This window comes from Odocoileus virginianus, chromosome 27 (genome assembly GCF_023699985.2).
Source record: "Odocoileus virginianus isolate 20LAN1187 ecotype Illinois chromosome 27, Ovbor_1.2, whole genome shotgun sequence".
Taxonomy (NCBI): Eukaryota; Metazoa; Chordata; class Mammalia; order Artiodactyla; family Cervidae; genus Odocoileus; species Odocoileus virginianus.
This window is the reverse complement of record NC_069700.1, coordinates 28,018,584-28,046,131: the sequence shown is the minus strand read 5'-3', so window position 1 is coordinate 28,046,131 and position 27,548 is coordinate 28,018,584. Positions and strand designations below refer to the sequence as shown.

General features: G+C 41.3%; 1 protein-coding gene across 4 annotated transcripts in view; it reads right to left on the bottom strand.

Annotated features, from left to right (window-relative positions):
• The window catches only part of MED20 (mediator complex subunit 20), a 71,293-nt gene that overhangs the window by 32,076 nt on the left and 11,669 nt on the right, over positions 1 to 27,548 (bottom strand). Inside the window, exon 5 of one of the 4 annotated variants that reach the window (XM_070456450.1) lies at positions 5,913 to 6,019. The exons of 1 other annotated variant lie outside the window; for it this stretch is intronic. In XM_070456450.1, coding sequence (XP_070312551.1) covers positions 5,960 to 6,019 — 60 coding nt within the window. In that variant the 3' untranslated portion in view covers positions 5,913 to 5,959. Of the gene's footprint in view, positions 1 to 5,912; positions 6,020 to 18,000; positions 18,080 to 24,768; positions 26,100 to 27,548 lie in introns of those variants that run through there. 2 more of the 4 variants (XM_020884290.2, XM_070456451.1) reach the window with 2 other exon arrangements.

The window sequence follows — 27,548 nt, the reverse complement described above, 5'->3', positions numbered from 1 at the left end:
AGCATTGGAAAGCAAAGTCCCATCACTGGACCACCAGGGACATCTTGGCAATACCTTTTTAACATTAATAAAGTATTCATACTTTCAATTAAAATTTTCACATGGTATTTACCACTGCAAACTTTATCATCTTTCCATGGATACATTTCTGTGTTAGAACAAAACATTTCATGTTGTTCTTCCCTTCTTAAATAAAAACAATTTGGGATCAATAGGGTGTACAAGAGATTCAGAGTCGCAGATTGAAAGATAAGCAAGCGCCACATTAAAATTTTTCTTCCCTAAATGCCTGTGTGGTGGTTAGAATAAAAAAGGTTTTAGAAATCCACCTGCCTTATTGATTGACATCCGTATCTGATAAGATACTAAATGGATCTGTTAATTTATAATAGGAATAAGAACACGGGAGAGTGAGAAAGCCTTAGATTAAGAATCAGAAGACTTGGGTTTAAGCCTCATGTTATCCACTTATTAGCAATGTGAGCTTGGACAACTCGTGAATGTCTTGGAACCCCTATGTCCTCACTTGTTAATGGATATAATATCAGCTCTGCTCCTTTCCAAGACTGCGGTGAAGACCAAATAAGGAAATGCATGTGTAAGTGCACGGTAAACTGATGAGAGCTGCCCATGAGTGGGCTTCTCTTCCCCTCCCACCAAGGAAAGCAGAGGCTTTAGATCACTACTCTGGTGAGAGGAGGCACAGATATTCAAATGTTCCAGGGACTTGGGGGCATGCTAGGATAACAGAGTTTGGTCACTCATGCAGAGCTCAAGAATTTTAAAGTGTATTTGGTATCGGGTCTTCATTTAGTTAAACGACATTCTGGCCTTAATTAAGTATTTAATAAGAAATAAAGAACATACAACCTTAGCCAGATTGGGAAATCCTTTTCACCAAAAAATAAAATGACCCAAGCAATAGCATAATATGCATCCTCAATTATATAAGATACATATATGAAAACAAAAGCAATACCAAAACCCACTTAGTTTAGAGAGCAGCAGCGTCAGCCACAAAAGACACCGTCTACACAGCATATGCCGGAGTTGCTATTTCATCACTGTGCTTAAATATAACCCTGTTTTTTTTATAATTCCCACATAGGATAGATATTATTAATTGGTAGAGTTCAGTCAGCCAGCATTAATAGAAGCCATTTTTAAAGCATTAGTTTGGTCATTACCAAGCACATTTCATAAATACTATACAACAATTTTGTCAGAACAGAACAGCAATGCATAGTGGGAAGACAACACTTATAAAAAACATCATACTTTTACTAGATACCATGCTGTGTGTGTGTCGGGGGGGATCACATTATCTGCTTAGTTAATTCTCACAATAAGGTAGGTGTCAGAGGCATTTTACAGATGAGAAATGGATACTCAAATTGGTGATTAGATGACTAGTCCAATATCTTATAGCAAGAAAAGGGCAGCGCTTCGCAGGGGAGCTCAGTTGGTAAAGAATTCGCCTGCAAAGCAGGAGACCCCACTCTGACTCCTGGGTTGGAAGTTCCCCGGGAGAAGGGACAGGCTGCCCACTCCAGTATTCTAGGGCTTCCCTGGAGGCTCAGACAATAAAGAATCCGCCTGCAGTGCAGGAGACCTGGGTTCGATCCCTGAGTTGGGAAGACCCCCTGGAGGAGGGCAGGGCAACCCAGTTTGGTATTCTTGCCTGGAAAATCCCATGGACAGAGGAGCCTGGTGGGCTACAGTCCATGGGGTTGCAAAGAGTCAGACGTAACTAAGCTACTAAGCACAGGCCCACGATAATTGCTTAAAGTTGCCATTAATTCCACGAGTGGCAAAGAACATGAGGTTTAGGTGAAATTTTGTCACTGCTTTCATTGTTTCCCCGTCTATTTGCCATGATGGGATGGGACCAGATGCCATGATCTTAGTTCTCAAACTATCACTATTCACTACACTACAAATGTAAGTGAGATTATGGGTTTTCCCTGGAAATTTCCATAAAAAATAATATTTATAAAATAAACATTTTAGAAGTGCTCTGAAATGGACAATGTAAAGATATAATATGGTTTAGATAAATTGACGGACTATATATCTGTGTCAAGCAATGAGAAGTTAAGATACTGTGATAAGAGCTAAAGCCTATTGAGCTTTCCAACTCCTTTGTTTTAGCAGAAACAACACAGAACTTGATGGCAACTCTGTGGTCTGGTTAGAGTATTCAAAGACACAAAAGACACAGATGCAGGTGTTAAAAATATAAAATTGCATCAAATTATAAGACTTACCTTGATTAGATGTAGTGGCTGAGAAAGCAGATTTAGGAGTCAGACTGGCCAGATTAGAATCCCAGTGGGACCCAGTTCCTAGCTCCAAGACTCAATTTTCTCATCTATCTCATACAATTATTGGGGAGTTACAATGTGTACAGAGTTCAGAAAAATCAATGGCAAGAGGCTAAGTGATCAATAAATGTTACCTGTTATTTCTCTAGTATTACCTCGTGTAAAAAATAAAACATACCTGTAAAAGCACTGAAGGGCTTTCATTACGGAGCTATTTTTCAAATGTAGAAATTTTAAATATAATAAAGAGAATCAAACTCCTAAATTTCTTGATAATAGGATACTGGTTAACCTGGAGTAGGGCATAAGGAATAATCACAAAGGGAATTTTACACTTGTAGGATGTTACCCCAGCTTTTGTTACATTAGTCTTTAATAAAACACACCTATGTTTAAATGTATTTCATGTTTCACAATTTTTAAAAAATTGAAAAAAGTAAAAGTTAATATATTTCCAAAGCATAATAGTGAAAGAGCATTATTTAACTTTAGAAGAGGATGAGAGGAAAAGAAAAAAACAACAAGAAAACAACGCTTTATCATTCTAAGTGTTCTAGGTTACCTCAGATTATGTATGTAACAGCTTAGCTCAGTCATGGAACAATGTTCACCCAATTCCATTCAATCCTAAGAGACATCATTCTTCATTGTGGGTCATTTGTTTTAAAGGATGTCATTGATTCACTGGAAGCACCTCTTTATGATCCTGATATCTGGAGGTTGTAAGGAAGCTCAGAGGGCTTCTAGTTCAGTGTGGTCACTTTCCAGTTGAGGAAACACTTGACTCCTTAGCTTCCAGCAAAAGGCTGTCCCTGCTCTACTCCCAGCTATTACTGCTAGTCACCAATGTGACATGTAACTTCTCAGGTGGCACTAGTCGGTAAAGAACCCACCTGCCAATGCAGGAAACGTAAGAGACATGGGTTCAAGACATGGGTTCCATCCCTGGGTCAGGATGATCCCCAAGAGAAGGAAATGGCAACCCACTCCAGTATTCTTGCCTGGAGACGTGGGTTCGAGCTATGGGCTCGATCCCTGGGGCGGGATGATCCCCTAGGGGAGGAAATGGCAACCCACTCCAGTATTCTTGCCTGGAGACGTGGGTTCAAGCTATGGGTTCGATCCCTGGTCGGGATGATCCCCTAGAGGAGGAAATGGCAACCCACTCCAGTATGCTTGCCTGGAAAATCCCATGGACAGAGGAGCCTGATGGGTGACAGTCCATGGGGTCACACAAGAGTTGGACAAAACTGAAGCGACTTAGCACAGCACAGCACAACGTGACATGAAAGAATGGGCCCATTCTTTCAATCAGCTCGTAATAGTGACCAGAAAAAAGGTGAGTATTTTATACCAACCATCAGCATCTGTCAAAGACCTAACATGGACCCCAGTGATGCCGGCACCTACAGAGGAACCCAACACCTCAATGAAGGCACTCCATAAATACATGTAGAAGGGAATTTATTCAAAAGTATAAAGTAGGGTTTCTGACCCCAAGAATTCTACATAGAAATGAAAATCACCAATGAATCCTAGTCAACAAAAATGAATTTGGTGGTGTTCTGGGGCAAAGTGGACCAAGTACAAAATACAGGAGGGAAAGGAAAATAAGACAGAAGAGTTCCGTTGTGGGAAAAAATGCAGAAGGGGTCCTGGAAGAGAACTAAGAACTGCATTTTGAAAATTCGGTAAAGAAAGCATTCTAGGATTTCTCCAAATAAACTTGACATTTTAATAACATGTTTCCTTTTCCCATTACTGAAACATGGCAACAGGTGTACTAATTTGTTCTAAATAATTTTATCTGCTATAATTACAATTAGGAAAGTTTCTGCCCTCCCCCACAAAGAACTTTTGGAGGCCACTGAGAAGGGAACAGTAGGAAGAAAAAAGAAAACTTTTAAATGGTCAATATAAATTCTTCAAAACAAAACAATAAATTCTTTGTGTCTTAGGGGTAAGACACAAATTTTCTTGAGTTTTAATGTTCACCCCAATAAAACTAGACCCCAAACTTTAAGAGGAAAAAAAAAAGTCCATGACTGCAACTTAAAGCTGACACTAAATTAACAGGACATTGGGGTGACATAAACTATGGTAAAGAGCTACTTTAATGAGAAAAGACAGAACCACACTGGCAAGAAAAAGAACACTGAAGGGACTTCCCTGGTGGTCCAGTGGCTAAGATTCCATGGCCTTGGTTTGATCCTTGGTCGAGGAACTAGATCCCACACATCACAATGAAGACTAAAGATCCTAAATGCCAGAACTAAGACCCAGTGCAGCCAAATAAATTAGTATGTAAATAAATATGTTAAAAAAGAACACTGGAGAAGACTCAATTCTAGCTTTAGATGGATGAATGAACATAGGTAAGCCATCTCTGTTTTCAGGGTCTCAGTTTCTACATCTGTAAAAGGAATGTTTAAGTTACTTTACGACCTACATTTCTATTATACTATCTGCAAACTTCCCAAAGTCATTTAGATGTCGCTCTTCATAGCAAAGCTTCCCTGGTGGCTCAGTGGTGAAGAATCCACCTGCAATGCAGGAGATGTGGGTTAGATCCCTGGGTCAGGATGATCATCTGGAGGTGGGCATGGCAACTCACTCCAGTGTTCTTGCCAGGAAAATCCTATGGAGAGAGGAGCCTGGAGGGCTATAGTCTATGGGGTCGCAGAGTTAGAGACGACTGAAGCAACCAAGCAAGCATATATGCTCTCATAGCAAGCTATAGGTTAGGCATTAATTTATTAGGGTAGCAAAAGACCAAATTAATTTACATCCTGTACAATTCTGTTACTGTAGCAAAATTTTGCAGTGGTTATAAACCATAAGCCTATTAAGTTTTGTGTTGAAACAGGGCATCAGAGAAATAAATTTGGATCTTCACTGAAACACGATCCGTTGAACACCTTTATTTATCTCCCAAACTCCACTAAAATGGCATTACAAACATAAAATTGCTAAGGACAAAGACTAGGAAAGGAAATGACCACAACAAAGTTTTTGGAAGCTAAAAAGAATGGTAAGTTTCTCGATGTAGCACAGCAAAGAAACCAAAACAAACAGCATATTAAGGGGAGGCCCAGGGCAAAGTGAACTTGCTTTATATACCAGAAAAGCTCAGAATGATCTGAAAGTGGGGACACCAGGCAGGGCTGAATAAAGGAAAACAAGGTGAAAGTTCTATCCAAAGGTTCCCACCCTGACTCCAAGCATCCACTGGTCAGAGGAAGGGAATTTACTCTCTGCAAAATAAAGAGCCTCTGGACCTAGGCACAACTAGACACAGGCCTATCAGTCTAAAAAGACTGGGATTAAAAGAAGACTGAGATCCTTAAGGCAGATAACCCCAGCTCTTTTCCCACTCAGCTCCCCAAATGTTGTAGGCAGGAATGTATGCCAATGATTGAAGCATTCTGTCTGGGGAAAAACCTGGCTATGAGAAAAGAAAAACACCTACAAACATGGATTGCTAGAGGTGACCCGCTCCTCTACACATCCCCCCCCCTCCCCCGCCGCCTCCACCAACACACACACACAAATGGTTCCGGGTTAATCACCTTATAATGAAGACCACCAGTTAACTTTTAGAAGTCCCCACTCAGGCAAATTCAGTTTTCAGTTTTTCAGCATCTCATTCTGGAATATGAGTAAGACAGCCAAGGCCATACATTTAAGGAAATTCCCTAAAAGAAAGACCAAAACAAATGATAAAGTAAGGTACTTTAAGGAAAACAGAGATGTACTGGAAGCTGCAGAAAACTTTTAAAACTGTAATTAATATAGAGAAGAGCTATTCCATCCATGAAACAAAAATAGAAAACTATTAAAAAGCAACATTCAGAAAAAAAAATCTTGAAAATTAAAAATATGACAGAACATATAAAACTAATTAGAAGAATCTGAAGATGAAGTTCAAGACATCTCCCAGAAAGTAAAACAGAGACCAAAAAATAAAATGAGAAATAGATAAGATGGTAAAATTAAAGGTCTCATCAGTCCACAAGTTCTGAACACAAATAATAATAAGAGTTTTAGAGAGAAAGAATAAGAAAAGTGGGGGCGGGGGGGAAGGGGGGGATTTGGATAGAACTTAAGAATTAAAGAAAATCTCCCCAAACTGAAAAAAAGTCCTTATTTCTAAAGTGAAAAGGCTCTCAGTGTACTCAGTACAACAGAGAAAGCAAGGCCTTGGTGACAAAGATTATCATAATATTTCAGAACATCAGGGACAAAGATCAGACCCTGAAAGTAACCAAGGAGGGGGTAAAATCAACAATCAGAATACCACGGGGTTTCTCACAGCAATAACAGAAGCTAGAAATCAACACAGCAATGCTTCTTAAGTTGAGAGAAAATATCCTCCAATCTAGAATTCTAGAACTAGATAAACTATAAATTAAGTGTGAGAGAAAATGAAGACATTTTCATACATGCAGGTTTATATCTCAGGCACCCTTTTCTTAGGAACCTTCTGGAAGAATTGCTTAATTGAGGTATAAACAATGGAGGGGGAAGATATGGGGTCCAGGAAACAGGGAGTTCCAACATTAGGAAATGAAGAAAATACCTAGGCTCTTCAGGAAGATAGATCCCAGGATGAGAGCTGTTCGGATTTACAGAAAACCCATACGGATTTTTAAACATAGCAGCCTAATATCTGGAAAAGACCTTGATGCTGGGAAAGATTGAGGGCAGCAAAAGAAGGGAGCAGCAGAGGATAAGATGGTTAGATAGCATCATCGACTCAATGGATATGAGTTTGAGCAAACTTCAGGAGATGGGGAAGGACAGGAAAGCCTAGTGTGCTGCAGTTCATGGGGTCACAAAGAATAGGACACGACTTAGTGACTGAACAATAAAGGCTACTGTTTAGAAAAAAAAATGGCATTAAATTCCAAAAGAACAGCTGGAGGAGTAGAAAATGGAGGTCTCTAGAGAGGCAGAATGTTGGGGAGAAGAAAAGCAGGTAGGACACTTTTTATGCTCTATTCATACTTAGCACTGATAAATATTAAATTTTAAAAGATTCTTGAAAAGGTTAAAAAGAGGATTTTAAAATCACATCTAAAAATCTAATTTTCCAAACAAGATTTCTGAGTGAAAAAATAATGAAAGAAAAACAGTCATTTTCAAGGCAGAACAAAATCAAAGCCCTTGGAAAACTCTATATCTTAGCATAGAGTGTAGCTTAGTTTGAAAAAAATTAAGAGCAGAAAATAATGTTTTGCTGATAGAAATTTACTCAAGAGGCATAACCACAAAAATCAGCAAAAACAGAACAAGGAGAAATTTTTTTTTTTATCATATTATGGTGTTATTGGGAAAAGTTCACAGTTTATGGCTTTGTCAATCACATCACAAATTAAAATTCCTTTTCCACTCAGTCAGGCAGATGCTAAACCAAAGTCAACATAACGATTTGATTGCATCACATCTTGGTCAGAAATGAAAACACTTAAAAAACTGTACTGCTTCCTCAGAAAGGCAAGCACAAATACTGGAAACCTGTTGGAACAAGGAAAGAGCATTTTGAATCAGTCACTCCTTTTCTGAGACCTGAAATGAATAGGAATAAGATCATGTGCAAACCTGAAATTGCTGCTTAACTTTCTCTAAGACCCTAAGAAGTGGCATCTCAATTAGGAAATATGCTTTTCTCCATCCATACCACTTTAAAAATCAAAACGTTCATACTTTCTATTGGGCTTCCCAGGTGGTGGTGGTGCTGCTGCTAAGTCACTTCAGTCATGTCCGACTCTGTGCGACCACATAGACTGCAGCCCACCAGGCTCTCCCGTCCCTGGGATTCTCCAGGCAATAACACTGGAGTGGGTTGCCATTTCCCTCTCCAATGTGTGAAAGTGAAAAGTGAAAGTGAAGTCGCTCAGTCGTGTCCGACCCTTAGCGACCCCATGACCGCAGCCTACCAGGCTCCTCCATCCATGGGATTTTCCAGGCAAGAGTACTGGAGTGGGGTGCCATTGCCTTCTCTGCCCAGGTGGTACTAGGGGTTAAGAACTTGCCTTGCCAATGCAGGAGACATAAGAGACTCAGGTTTGATCCCTGGGTCAGGAAGATCCCCTAGAGAACAGCACAACAACCTACTCCACTATTCTTGCCTCAGTTCAGTTCAGTAGGGTGTGACCCCATGGACTGCTGCACGCCAGGCTTCCATGTCCATTACCAACTCCTGAGCTTGTTCAAACTCATGTCCATCGAGTCGGTGATCCCATGGACAGAGGAGCCTGGTAGTCCACAGGGTGGAAAAGGGTCAGACACGACTGAAGTGACTAAGCACACATACATACTTTCTATACCCTTTCATAGAAAAATGAGAAGTATAATACGGTACTTTTGTTCTTTGTTTAATGTTATCTGCTTATATACACGGAAAAGACAATGGCACCCCACTCCAGTTCTCTTGCCTGGAGAATCCCATGGATGGAGGAGCCTGGTGGGCTGCAGTCATGGGGTCGCTAAGAGTCGGACACGACTGAGCGACTTCACTTTCACTTTTCAGTTTCATGCATTGGAGAAGGAAATGGCAACCCACTCCAGTGTTCTTGCCTGGAGAATCCCAGGGACAGGGGAGCCTGGTGGGCTGCAGTCTATGCAGTCGCGCAGAGTCAGACATGACTGAAGCGACTGAGCAGCAGCAGCAGTTTATGTTCAAAGAGTGCTAAGAAGTACTTCTCAATCAAGTGTTGAGCTCTTCAGAGACAGGCAAGTTAGAGACGGTGTGTCATGTACTCAGTTGTGTCTGACTCAGGGCTTCCCTGGTAGTTCAGCTGTCAAAGAATCTGCCTGCGATGCGGAAGACCTGGGTTCGATCCCGGAGGAGGGCATGGCAACCCACTCCAGTATTCTTGTCTGGAGAATCCCATAGACAGAGGAGCCTGGCGGGGGCTACAGTTCATGGGTCGCAAAGAGTCAGACATGACTGAGCAACTAAGCACCATGGACTATGGCCTGCCCGGCTCCTCTGTCCAGGGAATTTTCCAGGCAAAGAGATGATGCTTCCTGCTATTAACTCAGCTTTCTGACACCTAGGGAGATTGTAAAAGGAGAAGCAGCTGGATCTGCTTTTTTTTTATAAGCATCCACTGATTTCTGACCAGGGGTGATTTTCTTTAACTAACACAATAAAGCACTTTACCACCAAATCTGTTCTGGCAAAAACACTTGCTGTCAGTGTTCAGCATACATGAAGACAATGAGAACAGATTAGCAAGATGCTTTAATTGTAGCATACTTTATGGCTTTTCAAGTTGAATACTTAGAAAAAGGTTGGTTTCATCATCTCTTGGAACCAGGAAGAAAAACAATAAGATTCGGCATAAGGAAGACACTCTTCCCTTTTTGAAGTTTGAGAAAATATATTAACATCTTGCAAAATACAATGTGTAACCAAAAGTTCCTCCAGCTTAAAAATATTAATAAAATACTACATTCAATCTTTTATGCTCATTTCACAGAAAGGAAACAGCTCACTTAGAATATGAAGAAACACGCAAATTTACTAGTAAGTAGAAAATACAAAGTAAAATGAGACATTATTAAATGGCAAAAATTAGAAAAGTGGACAATACCACATGTTGGGGGGGTTGGGAACACAGTGTCTGGGGTGTAGAGTGATACAACCATTCAGCAGCCTGACATTACGCATGCCACAACACCACTCCTGAGTCTGCATCCCGAAGAAATTCTCAAATGTGTCCATAATGGACATGGACAAGACTGTTTATTGGGAGCACTGTTTGTGGTAGCCTAGGCATCTATCACTATGGAAATGATGCACACCACAGAACACTATGCTGAAGTTAAGAGCAATTAGCTAAATGTACAGCCCAACACACACACACACAATCTTAAAACGGTGCTAACCAAAAAAGTCAAGACTAGAGTAAAATCTACAGCATTTTTACCAGGAGAATTGTCTAGCCAAGTTCTACAGCAGTGTGGTATGATGAACAATTTCAGAATTAAAGATACACACACAAAACACATCACTAAGTATTTTATAAAGATGTATATAGGATCAAGGACCAATATCAAACACATCAGGAAGGGTGTTTGTGGGGCAGGAGAGGAACATGGGCGTGGAGACGGGAGCTGAACAGACGGCCTTTATACAGCAATGCTAGGCTGTGCCCAAATCACAGAGTATGAAGTCCAAATTCAGAATAATATTTTTCATTCATGCGTGTATTAATTTATTCAATAAAAACTTACAGAATACCTCTTAAGTGCAAAGTGCTGTGCTTAAATATGAATTTTTCTTGTTATTTCTGCTGACTTTTTTGAACCTCAAAAAGATAAATGCCTTAAGATACATTTTAACTGGAAGTGGAAAATAACTTACATTAGAATGTGTAGTATAAAATGAGAAATCCACCATTCTTAAAAGTATTATAAATATTTTTCATGACATAGAAATATACCTTGAAGTTCTTTAGGTGACAAACTCCAGTGAAACATCGAAATGCAAAAAGAATTCACTTTACAGCCCTAAAAACTCACATCTTTAGCCCACAAGGAGAACATCTTTTTCATGGCTCTCAGTGGTGAAACAACTGCTTTTTGGTACAGAATTTTTTTCTACTTTATCTGTTCCTTGTAATCCCCCTCCCCTCCACCACCACAAAGATATTTCAATTGCTCAGGAATACTTCTCACCAGATTTCTGTTTCCTAAAAGATTTCACAAGCGGACTGCTGGCTGCCAAGGAAGGTGTTGTAGCTAATACACTCATTACATTGCACTGCTAACAAAAACTGATTAACACTTTCGGTGCAAAGTGACATATCTATTCCACATCCCATGGGCATAGAAAATGATGTTTTTCTCCCCAAATTATCTGTTCCCATCTTTTTACAGGCCCCAAATGTTAGGTAGTATACATGATAATACTGGTAAACAAACCCAAGAGCAACTTGTAGGACATCATATGTCTAAAGCTCTAGAATTGTATTCAGATTTCAGATTTTGATTCTAAGTGTTAGCAGGTGGGAGGACCAAAGGTGAAGAATAGGAATGGTTAGGCCAACCATCAATATTACTGGGAAAAAAATCCAAACTACATGTCTGTCAATGGGATTCGCAGAATTATTACCACACACGACACATAAATTTATTCAGGCTTACAAAAGATAAGGTATTTTCATTTAATAATAATAGCTAACACTGAGCAATTACTACGTGTCAGTCACGTTTTAAGTACTTTATACAGGACTTCCCTGGTGGTTCAATGGGTTAAGAATCCAACTACCAATGCAGGGGACACAGGTTCGATCCCTGGTCTGGGAAGATTCCACATCCTGCAGGGCAATTAAGCCCGTGTGCCATAGCTACCGAGTCCTCATGTTCTAGAACCCGTGCTCTGCAACACAAGAAGCCACTGTGGTTAAGAACCATGTACACCACACCTGGAGCGTAGCCCCTGCTTGCTGCAACTAGAGGAAGTACGTGCAGTAACGAAGACACAGCACAGCCAAAGATAAAAATTGATTAATTAAAACAAATATTTTATATGCATTATTTACTTCAATCCTGACAACAACTCAATAGGACTAGGTACTATCCTCATCTCCATTTTATAGACTGTTTTTCAAATCAAATGCAAGCTCTTTATCATTGCCTTTCAGATCTCCACCAAATGTTCTCCACTTCCACTATATCCCCTCTTCCTGCCATCCAGTCCTCATTTCTTACTTAAAAGCTTGACTGACATACCTCATGTATCTCTTATGAACAGAGCAGTTCTCCTCTCTGGCCAGCCTCTCACTCCTCCCTTACTACCGGAAATTTCCTCCATGAAAATGCTCTTAATTAACCCCTTCCTCACCTGCTTATAAAAAGCAACCACTACAGAAGTACATAGAGGAAAAAGTCAATTTGTTGTAGTTGTTTAGTCTCTAAGTCACGTCTGACTCTTTTGCGACCCCTATGGACTGTAGTCCGCCAGGCTCCTCTGTCCATGGGATCTCCTAGGCAAGAATACTTAAGTGGGTTGTCATTTCCTACTCCAGGCAATCTTCCCTACTCAGGGATTAAACCTGCGGCTCCTGCACTGGCAGGTGGATTCTTTACCACTGAGCTGCCAGGGAAGTGCAAAAAGTAAATACTTTCCCTCCTAAACACCAACACCTCAATAGCACTCCTTAACACCTTACAAAAGTAGGAATATCCTATATTGTCCTATATCGTGACTTAAAAAAAAACAACTTAAAAATGGACATCTTTCTACATCAGCAAATAAGAGATTCATTGCATTCCTTAATAGCTTAATGGTATTCCATTGTATGGACTCAGTACACATTATTTAGCCAGTTCCTAGCTGATGGACATCACTCTTTTTGCAGGGACAAACAATGCTATAAAGAAAAATTTTATACTCATTTTTTCATGCAAGCATATAAATATATTTATAAGACAAATTTCTAGAAGTGAAATCTCTGGGTCAGAGGATACGCACATTCAGAATTCCAACAGGGCTTCCCTGGCGGCTTGGTTGGTAAAGAACCCGCCTGCCAGTGCAGGAGACCTAAGAGACGTGGGTTCAGTCGCCGGGTTGGGAAGATCCCCTGAAGAAGGAAATGGCAACCCACTCCGGTATTCTTGCCTGGAGAATCCCATGGACAGAGGAGCCTGGAGGTGTACAGTCCATAGGGTTGCAGAGAGGGGACACGACTGAGAACGCACACTGCGGGGTATGTACATGTACGGCTGATTCACTCTGCTGAGCAGTGGAGACTAACACTGCGTTATAAAGCTACTATACTCCATTTAAAAATTTCAACAGACACTGCCAAATTTATCTTCAGAGAAATTTACATTCCCATCAAAAGCAAGACTTCCAATTCCCCACATCCTCATCTATTACTGGCTACATCAACTTGTTTAACCTCTTAATCTAACAGGTAAAAAAGTAGTAATTGTGTTTTATGTTATATTTATTTAAAGGAATAGAATTAGAACTTATAGCTTAAATAGGTTTTGAACTTAGCTGTAGGCAAAGCTGAATGGCCTATGAAGAAAAAAGAATTCAAGAAGTATATTAACAGTATAACTAGGAACAACATTAATGTTTAACTATTTTGGGAATAGACAGTGATGCCACCACAAATGAGTTTGATCTCTTCACTACGACACAATTATTTACCTTTCACTTGAAACATAACAGTTATCAGTTCTTCACACTATGCCATATATTGTAGAAATGTTTCTTTTAAAAGAATATATTCAATTCCACAGTCATACATTCACGTTCTCACTTTTAACTCACAATACCCATGTGATCAAGCCACTTTGATATTTTATTTTTTCATGTTATTAATCTGACCTTTGACCTCTTTTAGATGTGAAAGCACAAAAGTGTAATCAATATCTAGCCATGAACATCTAATATAAATAAGACAATGGATATAGGTGGGTATACTAGAACACAGAAAAAGGAGAGTAAAGAAAGTAAATGTTAGCAATGGCCAACCACAAAAACATTCAAAACACTAACATAGCCCCACGTACTCAGTGAATGCTAACATAAATGAGATGTCCTCTGTTCATGAAAACTGATTCACTGTCAAAAGCTAGACATCTATGATTACAATGCTATTAGCAACGATGGCTGAACCGAGCTATTCACACATTTTCTTACCTGATTTTCTTTGTGGTCACCTCCAGGTAACAATTTTTGTCAGGGAGACTCTAATTAGCTCTAACAGGGATTGTGACCTTATTATCCTGATAAGTGAGGATTCCTAACTGCAAAAATAAGTACCACAAATTATCGAGCATTCTAGAAAGGTTTTGAGTCAAAACCGATACATCAGTAAACCCCTCTCTACCCTTCCTTTAATTCTCAATTTAAATTTCTATTCCTCGCAGAACAAACTGATCCTTAAGACTTTTATTTCAAAGTCAAAAGCTCCTGCTGCATTACCATGCTCACATCACACGACCTATCCGAGTGAACACAGGACAGACACTACACATCCATGTCAGACTCCCATTTCAGAGACTGAAAGAGACAGCATGGGGCCAGGAAAGAGTGGAACACCAATGTGACAAAGTGCTAAAGCCAAGCTCTAAACGGTCTTCTGGTCATTCGCAGCTGCATTTTGAAAACACTGATGGAAAGGTAGGGCCTGTCTTTGCTTTGGAGAGAATCAAGTGTCATATAAAAGCATGTTCCTAACTCCCTAGCAGCAGTGTTGTCCTCCCACCCCTCACACAAGTTGCCTGGCCAGAGAGGCACTGCTGGCTCCTAGAGACAATGACAAGGAGCTCTGTATTCTGTCCAAGGGACGGAGCAGTGAAGACCAGCTTCCTGGGCTCTAAACTATGCCAGACTGCCCTGCTAATCCCCCCTAAATCCTACAGCGTGGGGGTGGGGGTGAGGGTGGGAGACAGAATAGAAAACAATCCAAAGTTGAAGCAAGGGCAGCAGCTCTGGACTGTAAGTCATTACATTTCTATTTGAATGGGGGAGGGGCGGGGGCAGCAAGGCAGGGGATGGGCAGATACAAAAAGCCTGTATGTTTATAAAAACACAACACAAAAATAAATTTTATCCGTGATCCTTCTGATGTGCTAACCAACATCTGCCCCCCATCATTTGCCAGCCCGGGTTGCATGGAAGGCGCAGAATAGCAGGCATTTTCACACGCTGAAAATGCGAGGCTGAAAGAGATGTTACTAGAGTGTAAATTACTAATTAGCTCAATAGAAGACAAAGGGAGAAAATACCTGTCACAGAATGCTGTTTACAACTTGACACATAATAAAAACAACCCTGGAAATTTCAGAAGAGTGTCTTACTTTTCAGACTTCTATTAACATGTAAATGGCAAAGGAACAGTAGTATAGTCTTTAAAACTGCCCATGACTCAGAAACAATAACACATGACTGGAAAGAAAGCTTTTCCAATAATTTGTAATTTTCTCATCCTTGTAAAAGCAAAGTGTTTTTCATTATTATCACCAGCTTTAGTAAGAGCTATACTTTATAGCTTTGATGATCATTTAACAGGGACGGGGGTGGGGGGGGGGTGGGGGCTGGCTACAAGTGCTATATTTTACATTGGTTAGAATTCAGTTCATAATCCTTTCAGCTGAAATCAGACAGGCCTCATTCTGCAGTTCATGCCTTTATCAAATGGACAGGCTACCATTTTCATAAAGATGAAGGATGAGCTGGACGGTGGCAATGGGGAGAGGGTCAGTGAAATCCCTTCATATCACAACTGAAAAGACTCCCCAGATTTAGGTTTATTTGGGGGGAGGTAATAGAATGTTAAGATATTTATATTCATCTCCTTACCATAAGGCAAACCTACTTGTATTAATTGCAAGCAATGTTTCTCAGGCAGTCTATTTTACACTTAGATCTTTTCCAGTTCCTTGAAGCAACAGAAGGGTCTTTAGGTAAAATATGTATTTCACTTAAATATGTCTCAGTCAAGGTGTTGAATGGTACTGTGGCTCCTGTTTTTACGCAGTAATCACCCACACATCATCCAGAGCTGGCGTATGCCGAGGACCACCTTGTGTGAGCAGACCGTCCAATGTACTAAGGAGGGCCCCTACGAAAAGGCAGACCAGGACAGCTTTTGCTGATGAAGAATAGTTTTCAAAGTATCATGAGGACAACAAACCATGAAACCACAAAATCCACTCAAAGTTCAATCCTGAGATTCTTTTGCTTCACATGCTTGACTGAAATCAAACACATACCAACTTGCTGATATACTGAAACCATTCTTCCCTTTTCTTTTTAAGATTACGGCCTTCATATCCATTTTTCTTTCAGACTTACTTCTTTAAAAATACACAAGTGAGGATATGTGTGGCTGAGTCCCTCTTACTGTTCACCTGAAACTATCACAAGGCTATACCCCAACATAAAATAAAAAAAATACGCAAATGAGAGAAAATGATAAAACAAACGAGGCAAAATAAAACAATTCCTGGATTTGAAGAAAGGTGTATACAAACTTCTTGTATCATTTTTGAAACTCCTCTATAAAAATTGAAAACTGTAAAAAAATCCAAAGTCACAAAAAAAATTGAGTAAAATCCCCACAAAGAAGCTTTCTCCTTATGTTGTTTTGAGTTTCAAACAATTCACATACTTAACTCATGCTGGGTACTTAGAAAACACTAACAATAAAAAACTATTACTTATTTTTTAAAATATCAATTGTAAGAAACCACTTTGGTGAGGGATATTGATAATGGGGGGAGGTCATGCAGGTGTAGGGGCAGGGAAATCTCTCTACTTTCCCTTCAATTTTACTGTGAACCTAAAACTGTTCTAAAAAAACAAACAAAAAAAAGAGGGGATCAATTATTCAAGCAAATTAAAGCACGCATTGGAGTAGGAAATGGCAACCCACTCCATTATTCTTGCTTAGAAAATCCCATGGACAGGGGAGCCTGGTGGGCTACAGTCCATGGGGTCGCAGAGTCGGACACAATTCAGTGACTAAACAACAACAAAAAGCGCGCATAAATGTATTTAGCATGTTGCTTGCATAGGCACATACAAAGGGAATACAGGAAAAAAAATCAGCAAGAATCTGAACAGATTTTATTTATGGATAGATATCCACACTGAAACCTGAGCTCCATTTTTTCCTCAGTGGGCAAACAATCTCATGTACAAACCTATGTGAACTTGTTATATACCATACAGGTCTGCAGATGAGAGACTGTTAACCACTGAGGAAAAGCCAAGGGCCTCTTTCTAGCTAAAAAAGTTGACAACAATCAATCTGAAATACAATTAGGCATCTTATTGATTTGGATTTGTTTTGTTTTAAAAATACAATTTTGTAAGGAAAAATATACAACCATGTAGGAACCCTGATGCAATCTTTGCATCAAACACAGCCCTTATGGTGTCTGTCCCAAGTTCCCCATCTAGGAAGGAACTGAGAAATGGTTAATAACAGAATCATAGGGATAATTTAAGGACTGACTGGCAAACAACACTGGTTAGGGATAAAATAATCTGAAGAGCATGGTTGGATCACTTCACAACAGTCAAGCAGAGGTAATACTAAAGTAGACTGCCCATAAAATGCCAAGGTTCAAACCCTATCTCCACCTCACCCTGCCTTATGAACCAAAGGATTAAATCTTTCCTTTAGTTATTACCTGATTTTTAAAAAAAAAAACAGTATAATTTGTACTACAAGATTATCAACTATCAAACAAGTAGCTGTGGAAATGTCTGGATATAACCTTGGGCAAGTCATTTAATCTCAAGGACCTTGTATTTCATTACATGTAAAATGGGAACAGTAGCAGTGCCACCCTCACAGGACTACTGGAAGGAGTAAATGAGTTACAGTCTGCAAAGAGCTTACAACAGTGCCTGGCACAAAAGCACTATACATGTGGAGCTACTATTACTGAGTTTACGAAGAACTAAGGTCATCTTGATTTTCAAGTATAAATGTCTGCTTACTATAGTATCAAGAATGGGGCAAGAGAGAACAAGCATAAATACTGTAATTTTGTTCTGCATTTGTTCTGTATTCTGGATAGATTACAGACTGTCCTATTAGAGAAAATAATTAATGCTGGAAACTATTACCTACAAAGGTTGCCACATTACCTCTGAAGATTTACACAAAGAGGATAAATTTTTATCTACCTGGGATGATTTAAGTGGGATATTGACTGAAGTTGCAGGATAAACTAGAGGTCCTTTCAAGGTCTCTTCCCATCCAAAGAATCTACGATTAACCAGAAAAACATTTAATTATATACAACCTAGTGAGTGAATAAATAAACTTTAAAGTTTTCGGCTTAGCAAATCAGATTGTAGCCAAAATAAACTGAGTAGAATTCTGCTTGATGAAAAAATGGAAATAAAACTTAAATTTATCACTGAATTCCTTACTGACAAATAGTATTATTTGTACTAAAAGAGAAATATCAACTGAGAAATAACCATTTACAGTGAGAAGTGGAGATTCAACACACTACAGCAGCATACAGAAACAGCAGCTAAGGCCCAAATGGACTGTCCTTTGGTTTATCTTGTAGTTTATATTTTCTTCTTCCTCATTACCAAGTAAGTCTAAAATAATTTATACTAAGACATCAAGTACAAAACAATTATATTATAAAAATGGCAATACCACACACAAAATACAACCTACTAGCACTGCCAAACACATCTAGAAAGGAAGGGAACACGTGCACATTTCATAGAAACAGGTGCCTCAAACCAAAGTTACTCTGCAGTTTGAAAGTTAACATTTCAGACTAATCCTCTTAAAACTGAGCAGGAAAAATAGTAATTTTTAAAAATCCTGTTAAACTGCTAAACCAATCTAGTCACTTTGAACACCTGCTCCACAGAATCTGGAATCCATGAACACAACAGATGAATCCAGAAATTTAATTTAATATTCTAAATTACTCACCTACCATGTAAATCCATGGCTATTTCATTTCAATGTATGACAAAAACTACTGTAATGATGTAAAGTAATTAGCCTCCAACTAATAAAAATAAATGGGAAAAAAATAAAATAAAATAAATAAATTACTCACCTACATTAATAACCAATGTTTCTGATGTCCACTAATCAAAATCTAATCTTTGCTAACTATCACAGATGCCATAAAGGTGATCTTTGCTATTTATCCAAATACCCAGAAAACAGTGGCAATCCAAAATTTACACAACTTTGAAAAAGCATATTTGTGTATCTGAATGTACACCAATGAAATAACCTCATATAAGAGTCTCAAGAACAGTTTGTGGTTTTTTTCTTGAGTAAATTATATGCTATCCTTTGGTACCATCAAATGCAAAGTAATAATTGTTCATATTCTTAGCTAAATGTAAAAGCTTCAGGATTAAAAATCATCAAAACAAAATACTTGGTTAAGAATAACCTAAATTTTGTCCCAAATTTCTTGTCTTCCTTTAAATTCCCAAAAGTGTCTTAAATATCAAAAACTTATTCTAGAAAAATATTAATTTTTTATTCACAACTACAAAACAGGAGAGGCGGTGGAGCTGTCCAAGGCTCCAGCACGCATCATCTTAGAGGTCATGATAAAAATTACTCATAAACCCATTATCTAACTGAAAGATAAACCCCACTGTAAAATCCTCTACTATTCTAAATCTCCCTTTCTTTCTTCCATTTTTGTCAAATGGGTGAGTTCTCTACTACAGTATAAAAAGTCACACACAAAGCTAAAGGCATCTAAAACCCTCAGTACCCTGATTTAAATCTCTTCCCCTACAAACTCCCCTGGTTGGCTATTTGCCTTTCTCTGAAATGATTTCAATATTCTCCAGCCATCAAAAACAAGTAGGCAGAAATTTGGGTGATTAAACAAAACAAAAAGATTTTCATTTTTATTCATCTCAACAACAGGGTGCTCTCCACTGAAAATAAAAATGCTGTCGAGAGAGCACTGCCTCGCGCTTGTCAGGTACCACACTGCTACAGCACAACACTGTCACACCATATAGGCACAACCACACTGGAAATACAACCCAGTTTCCTATGATCGCAACACCAGTAAAAGGCAGAGCTTCTCAGCACCCAGTTGACACTTCATCATTCATACAAGAACAAAATCAAAATGGGTCTCATCCTTTCAAAGTGGACATGAAAAGTCGATTTAAAAAACCATGAAAGGTGGAAGCAGATTCAAGATCCCTCGAAGAGAGAAAGAGGTTTCTGGAATTTCCTACTTTCGTGGACAAAAGGACTCACACTTTCAATACACTAACAGTTCTCTTCTCAACAAAGAATTCTTTTCCTGCATCCCCCACCTCCACTGTTACTTTTTAGTTTTTGCCCCTATCTCTAGGTCTCTTTTCACTCACCATGGTTCCTCCTCTTCTGCACCAAAGGCTCCCTACTCTTGATCCTTCACTACAGCGCCTGTGCCCTGACCCATGCAGACCTTCTGGAGCCTCTCCCCCAACTGCATACTTGATCCCCACCCCTGTGCAGTCTCCCACAGGCTGAAATCCATCAGGCCTCCCCAAGCTTCCCTTAACCCTGTTCTCTTCCCTCACTCCCCATCTCATCCTTTAAATCCTGGGGTCCATTTCTTCCTTGCTCCTCTCACCCTCTGCTTTCAGCCTTGTCTCTTTACCTCACTGTCTGGACCTTGGATCTTGCTGAACCTAGGCGATTAACACAATTCCCCAGTTACCCTGTCCCAGACCGCCATCACTTCTCACACCCTCACTCTCTTCTCCTTTCAGCTTTTCTGGCCCCCGAATTGTTCTACAAACGCCCCATCTCTCATGTCCATTGCTTTTCACCCTTCCAATTCGGCCACACTTATTCCTAACTGCACCTCGTTACTAGTCCAGTGTTTAATTCCCCTCTTCCTCACTTTCAAGAATTCACACCCACTGCCCATCCACTAACCCATACCTTTCTCAGAACCTCGCAGTTCCCACCCATCGCCGGTCCTAGTCGTTCAGCTCATCTCGCTCTGCACTAGTTCACACCCTTGTCACGTCTGGCTCTTAATCACTCTCTCCCCTCTACTCCCAACTACTCCCCCAGCTCTGTCCCTCCTTGCCTTCCACTTCCAACTCTTACCCCTGTAACCCTCGGCCCACTACCATCCCCTACCAAGCTTTCCCCTCCAGAACCCTGCTCTCACACCTAACCCGGGGAGCCCTCTTCCCGGGCTCGGTCCTCCTAACCTCATTCCCGGCCCGGATTCCTTATCACCCAGCCTGGGCTTTGCCTCCTTCCCACCTCCTTGGCTGGCTTTTGCTCACTCCTTCTCTCCCTGACTTCTACCCCCTTCTCCCCTTAATCCTCCTCATCTCATTCTCAGATCCGTTCCCCCGAAACGCCCCCCAAGCCTGCCTTCCCTTCTCCCCTCCAGGCTTTTACCCCAAACCCAGCGGTCGCCCACCCCGCCAAAATAAAGGGCCGGCGCGCCAGGACAGCCGGCTCTCGCCTCCCGCGGGTCCCCGCCCCGGGCGCCCCCAGCCCGCCGGCGCCGCGGTCCCGCCCCCTGCCGCCACTCCTCCCGCCCGCTAGCCGCGCGCCGCCTTTGTCGCCCCTCACCCGGTGTGTGAGGATTTTGCTTCTTTAAAGGGGAGGGCCAGTGTGCCGGAGACTCCTGTCCCCGCCTCCGAGTCTCCGAATGGGATCCCTGGCCGTCGCGTCCTCCCCGGTTCCCGTCCCCCCCACCCCCTGGAGCTACCCCCTTTGCGGCCGCCCCACCTCCTCCGCCCCCTCCCCCGACCCCCCTCTTATTTACCGCCATCATCAGCACGCGCGAGCTGTCACCAGGGCGCGAGACAACCGAACGCGGCCCCGCCCCCTTCCCGCCCATTGGCCCGCCCGCCCGAGCCCCGCCCCCCGGGCCCCGCATTGCGCCAACGGCGCAGCGCAGGGCCCCGACCCGGCACAGACATCCTCCCCGGGGGTTCGCGCGGCGGCCGCCAAGTTTAGGGTTAGCCACCAACGCGCGGCCGACTTGAGCCTGGCGTAAGGGGCGGCGGCGTAGAGGGGCGTTGTGAATCGCGGGTCGAAGTTTGGTTGAAGCACAGGAGGGTAAATAAGGAGGTTTCCAGACAAAGAGACTCTTAAAGGTACAGAGTCTCACGGCCGTCCCTCCTCCTTAAAGGACCAGAGACTCACAAGAGCCCATCTCCACCCCCTTCTCCACAGCCCATCAGCCAGCGGAACAGTAAAGGAATCTTGCGGGAGTTCCCCGCACTCCTTTTGGATGGAGAGTCTTTAACATCTCTTCCCACTGCCAAGCGGGAAAGCCTTCCTCATTATACCGTCTAGGTTTTTGTTTTGTTCTGTTAAAAATAAGACTATGTTTTTACGGTGTCCGAAAGATGTAGCTTCCGAACTGCGGGATTTCCGGAGGCAGCTTTTGAAGAAGTTACTATTGGTTCCCAGGCGAGTGAGCAAGTGTCTGACTTTTGCCACTGATGACCCAGTCGGGATTCCGCCTTTTTATGGAAATTCCCCTAAGGAAGTGGTTCGCTGCTGCTGTAAACTGAAGAAGTTCAGCAGAAGGTGGGGTGGAGACCCCAGGGAAACAGAACTGCGACTATTTCTACAAATCTTCTCAGCCTCAGAAAAAGTTTCCTTCCCGAGTAGCCTCTTGGGTGCATTGTCCTGACATAGTTTGGGGAGAGGGGGGGAGTTCCTCCAAATAAGACCAACACTGTTACATCACCCGACTGCAAGGCTGAAACAGATAAAAGGCTTACGTTTAAATACAAGGGCAAGGAAAAGAAACATATTTCTTACAACAGTCACTGGCTCAAAGCTACACACATGTAAATATGAAATAGAGAAGCAACAGAAGCCAAAGAACAATAAACAAAATAAGAAGGGGGAAGGGCTTGTGCATGTGTAAGCAGGAATCTACAACACCTGGAGTCAACTCTGAAATTTCCAAACGTAACTAACTTAAACACTTTAAAAACCTCTGATGGAATAAATAAATAAATAAAATCTTCTGATGAAGCGATAAGACCTAGTGATTGACTAATTGATTTGATGAGGATTTGCCATGTGGTTCAAGAGCTCAGTGTTCCTGTTCAGCGTGTGACTCTTGGCCACCCCATGGACTGTAACCCTCCAAGCTCCTCTGTCTATGGGATTTTTCAGGCAAGAATACTGGAGTGGGTTGCCATTTCCTCCTCCAGGGGATCTTCACCCACGGATCAAACCTCCATTTCCTGCACCTAGTCACCTGGGAAGCCTGCAAATGAAGACTTAAAATTTAGCACTCCCCTTGCTAACACCTTTAACATAATTTTAAGGAATTCGTATCTTACATTTTAACTCCTCAATTATCTATTTTCTCCTCCTGCTCCCCAACTCAAGAAAATTTCTGGAGAATAAAGATCATATTTTATTCAGTGTTATTTCTCTAATAAAGTTCCTGACACATTTATAGGTGCTTTTTTGAGTGAAGGATTTTGGAGTCACTTGAGACTTCTGAAGGAAGGGGTACTTGCAAAAAAGCAATTCTCAGTACTGTATGTATTAGACCAGTGGTTCTCAAAGTGTGGCCTGTGGAGCCCTGGTGACCCAAAGACTTTCAGGAGGATCCCTGAAATCAAAACTGTTTTCATAGTAGTAAGATACTACTTGCCTTTGTCACTGTGATGACATCTGCGCTAATGATACAAAAATAACAATGGGTAAAACTGCTGCTTCCGTAACACAAATCGAGGAACTGGCACTAAATTGTACTAGCAGTCAACGCAGTCTTCACTGCCATCCAGTCACAGGAAAAAAGAATTATACCTGTGTCACTTTAAGGAAGTGCTTGATGAAACACTAAAATAAAAATTTTGTTTTATATAAGAACATATTTTTTCAATAATGCTGTTATATGTGATTAAGTAGATAGAGACATAAAGCACTTTGGTGCCTTATAATGTTTCTCTTGAGGAAAAGCACTTGTTCAACTTCTCTGAATTTTGAGCTGAATTAGCAATTCATGCAATATCATTTTCACTTGGAAAAACAGCTAACAGTCATTCAGCCTTGGGTATCTGACAGATATTTCCTCAGAAATAAACAAATTGAGCCCCACAGCATTTGTTAGTAATGATCAAACTCAAGCTCTCAAGCAAAACTTAGGATTTTTGAAAATATATCCACCACTGTGAGCTTAATAGCTTCCCAAGACTTTTCTGTTGAGACTGATGGTGATATTAACAAATATGATTTTTTGATATTGTATAATGAAATGTGTCAACATTTAAAAGATCTGCAGTATTTTCCAAATGACCAATGCATGCTACAAAATCGTGTATGGTTAAAAGAGCCCTTCACAGTGCAAAAATAAACTAATCAATGTAATATAACAGAGTACAGAAAGCTCACTGATAGAATTTGAGATTCCTCTTTGCAACTAACCTTTAGCAGAGTTGTGATGGAGCATCAAAGAACATCCCCAATTATTGGAAGACAGTATCACTGTGGTGGTGGTGGGTGGTTTAGTCACTATGTCCGACTTTTTGTGACCCCATGGACTGTAGCCCTCCAGCTCCCCCTGTCCATGAGATTTCTCAGGCAAAAATACTGGAGCAGGTTGCCCTTTCCTTCCCCAGGGGATCTTCCTGACCCACGGTTTGAACCTGCAGCTCCTGCATCTCCCGCTCGGCAGGTGGACTCTATCCCTGAGCCACCTGGGAAGCTCCAGAATGTGTGAGGTTGGATTTCTTCACATTCTTCAACACTGAATAACAAATTTCAACAAACTGACTAAAGAAGCAGACACTAGGATCCATTGTCTTCTCCTACGCCAGACATTTAAGAGATTTGCAAAAATATAAAACAATGCCATTCTAAATTTTTTTGGAAAAAAGTTGGTTTTCATTAAAATATTTTATGTTAACATGTGATGGGTTTATTGTTACCTTTAAATGAATTAATACTTTTTCATTATAAATAAGTTTTAATTAATCATTTAATCATTTTTTCATTATAAATAAGTTTTAATTAAGTATCAATGATACAACCCACACTAAGGCTCTTTGGGGTACTCAGTTAATTTTTAAGAGCATCAAGGAATCCTGATACCAACAGGTTTGAGAATTGTGCATCAGATGGAAGCAGAAAGAATAAAAAGGCTATTTTAGATAATTAAAATAGGAAAAGCTTATGTAGGATAGCTAAAAAAAGGTTTTATTATAGCTTCAGAGTTAACAGCTTAGGTGGTTCATCAATGAGGAATGGAAAACACAATCAGGAACACTGAACTTAGACACCATTGGCTGCAAGTAAAGCCATCACATACATCCGTATCAAAAACAGTTCAGAAGCAGGGACAACTAAGACTTGGGAACTGAGGAGAAACACGAATGGATGTATTGCATAAAGAAGATACAGTAATTTCTACCCCCTGCCTTTTTTTGGTGTCAGTTCAGCTTCTTTTCCTTTAGGTTGTAGGAGAACAAGTAAACATCTCAACCCTATGAGTAAAATCACAGTCCCTACAAATATGCTCACTGATCTGGTTACAAAAACACCTGTATGATGGACGCTTTCTCCAGACCCTCTCCCCACATCGCTCGCTCTCTATTACAACTATTTCCTTTGCATTGGAGCAGAATTTTAATCTGCTACCAAATAGTAATGAACCCGTAGCTTCCCGTCTTCAACATCCTAACCACACACAGTCCCTTTAGTGCCATTAAAAAGATGCAAGAGCAGAGGCAGCATCACTTACCCACAAGGCACTCTCACACCTCTTCTCCCCTGAGCCTCTCAACAAGCCTATGAAATACAAAGGGCATCATCGCTCCCACTACAGATGAGACCCAGAAAGGCCAACGTGACTGAAGTTACCTGGCAGGTTGGGGACGGTACTGTGGCAAGCACGCAGCCATCTGTCTTCTAAAGCCATGTTCTCTTCCCTTTAGGAGGCTGCTTGGAACATCTGTCCTATCACCTCCACATCTCTAGCCTTGCCTTTCCCACATGACAGAAGATGTTCAATACTGAATTCTGCCTTTATACAATCTAGAATATACAAACGCAGCCCCTAAATTCTTTTTTAAAGCCTCCAAAGAAAACTCAGTAGAATTCATATTAACCTTGAAAAACAGGTCTGTGCCATCTGACAGAGCAGGGCTATATTGGTAAATAAAACAGAAACCACAAGAGAATTAGGGATCTTTGCCCTCAGAGTTCCAAGAATCTTTTCAACTCACTAATTTCATTTCAGACGCGATGAACTATTTCTCGCCTCATCGATCACACCATCCTGAAAAATGAAAATATGCTCATGAAGACAGATGCCATTACAACAGGGTAATCTTCAGACCCCATGGGCTGAGTCACATGGAAGAGTAACTCCTGGGCCACAAAGTGGGCTATAAAGATGCTCCTGACATAATTCCTCCTACTCACTTCTAAGAGGTCGTGTGTACATAGAGAAAAGAGAAGCAGGAACCTACAGGTGAGAAAAGAGCAGGGACACAGTGCAACTTCCCAGAAACCGACTGAAAGGCATGAAGGACTACAAAAAATGGAGGAGGGAAAACCCTGAAGGGGGTGGACCCGAGATGAAGGTCCGAAAGGCAGGGGAAGGTCTCGTGTGGTAAGCCAGCTGGATGTATCTCACACCTGCTTTATCTTCGCCTTCCTGTTCTTTCCTTTCAGGATGTTCTCCCTTCAGAGATTCTTTTTTTTTTTTTTTTTTTGATCACAGCTCTTTGAGATACTTTAATGAACCCTATAAATCCTATTCCCAGAGAACTGCACTTCTCCACAAAGCTGTGTCCACTTTCAAGGCATCTTAGGCTTCCTGAGGCTCCCTCAGGGGTTGAGAACCTACAGGAGAGTTAGAACCATAGTCCGCTCATACTCCAGCACCAACTAATGATCAGTTTCCTCATTAAGTACCAAACAGTGTCCACAACCTGGGAGGGAAAGATCAGGTAGGTTTTGCTTTTTGTCTCAGAGGTAGTGACAAAAGTGAAATACACAGGGAAGAGACTTCCCTAGATGAGGTCAAGTCAAGGCTTCATGATTGCTGGGAGGGATGGTATAAAGTTACAGGTACTGAATGATGGTCAAACTGTGTGAACCTCAAGGGTCCCTTGTAACTCAAGAGACTGATTTTGGATCACTCCACACAATGGCAGAAACTCACCTTGGGGGGAAGTTTTAAGTCTTAACTTTTGGAGAAGGAAATGGTAACCCACTCCAGTATTCTTGCCTGGAGAATCCCATGGACGGAGGAGCCTGGTAGGCTACAGTCCACGGGGTCACAAAGAATCGGACACGACTGAGCGACTTCACTTTGACACCTAGAGGACACACTTAGGTGGGAATTTCTAACCACTCCCCTCACCTTCTAGGATTTGGGGAGAAAATTTCTCACTACCCCTCTCATCCTAAAGCCTCAGGAATGAACACTGGATACAGTGGGCTAGGGCAGACCTGGCGGTGGGAAGGAGTGATCAATCCCTGGGTATTCCTTCAGTGACTCAGTGACACTCAGACACAGTGGGGGGACATGGGATGACTTGGTCTTTCAAGACTAAAAGAAAAGCAAGCAAGCAGGAGGCAGCATGGCAACAGGGGGACAGAGAATCAGAAGCGCACAGGAGCAAAGGGCAGGGACCATCAAGGGACACAGCGGACGGCACACAAGAGAACACAGCGTTTCCCCAAAGTCGAGCATCCACCTTCCTCCTCCAGATTCTGC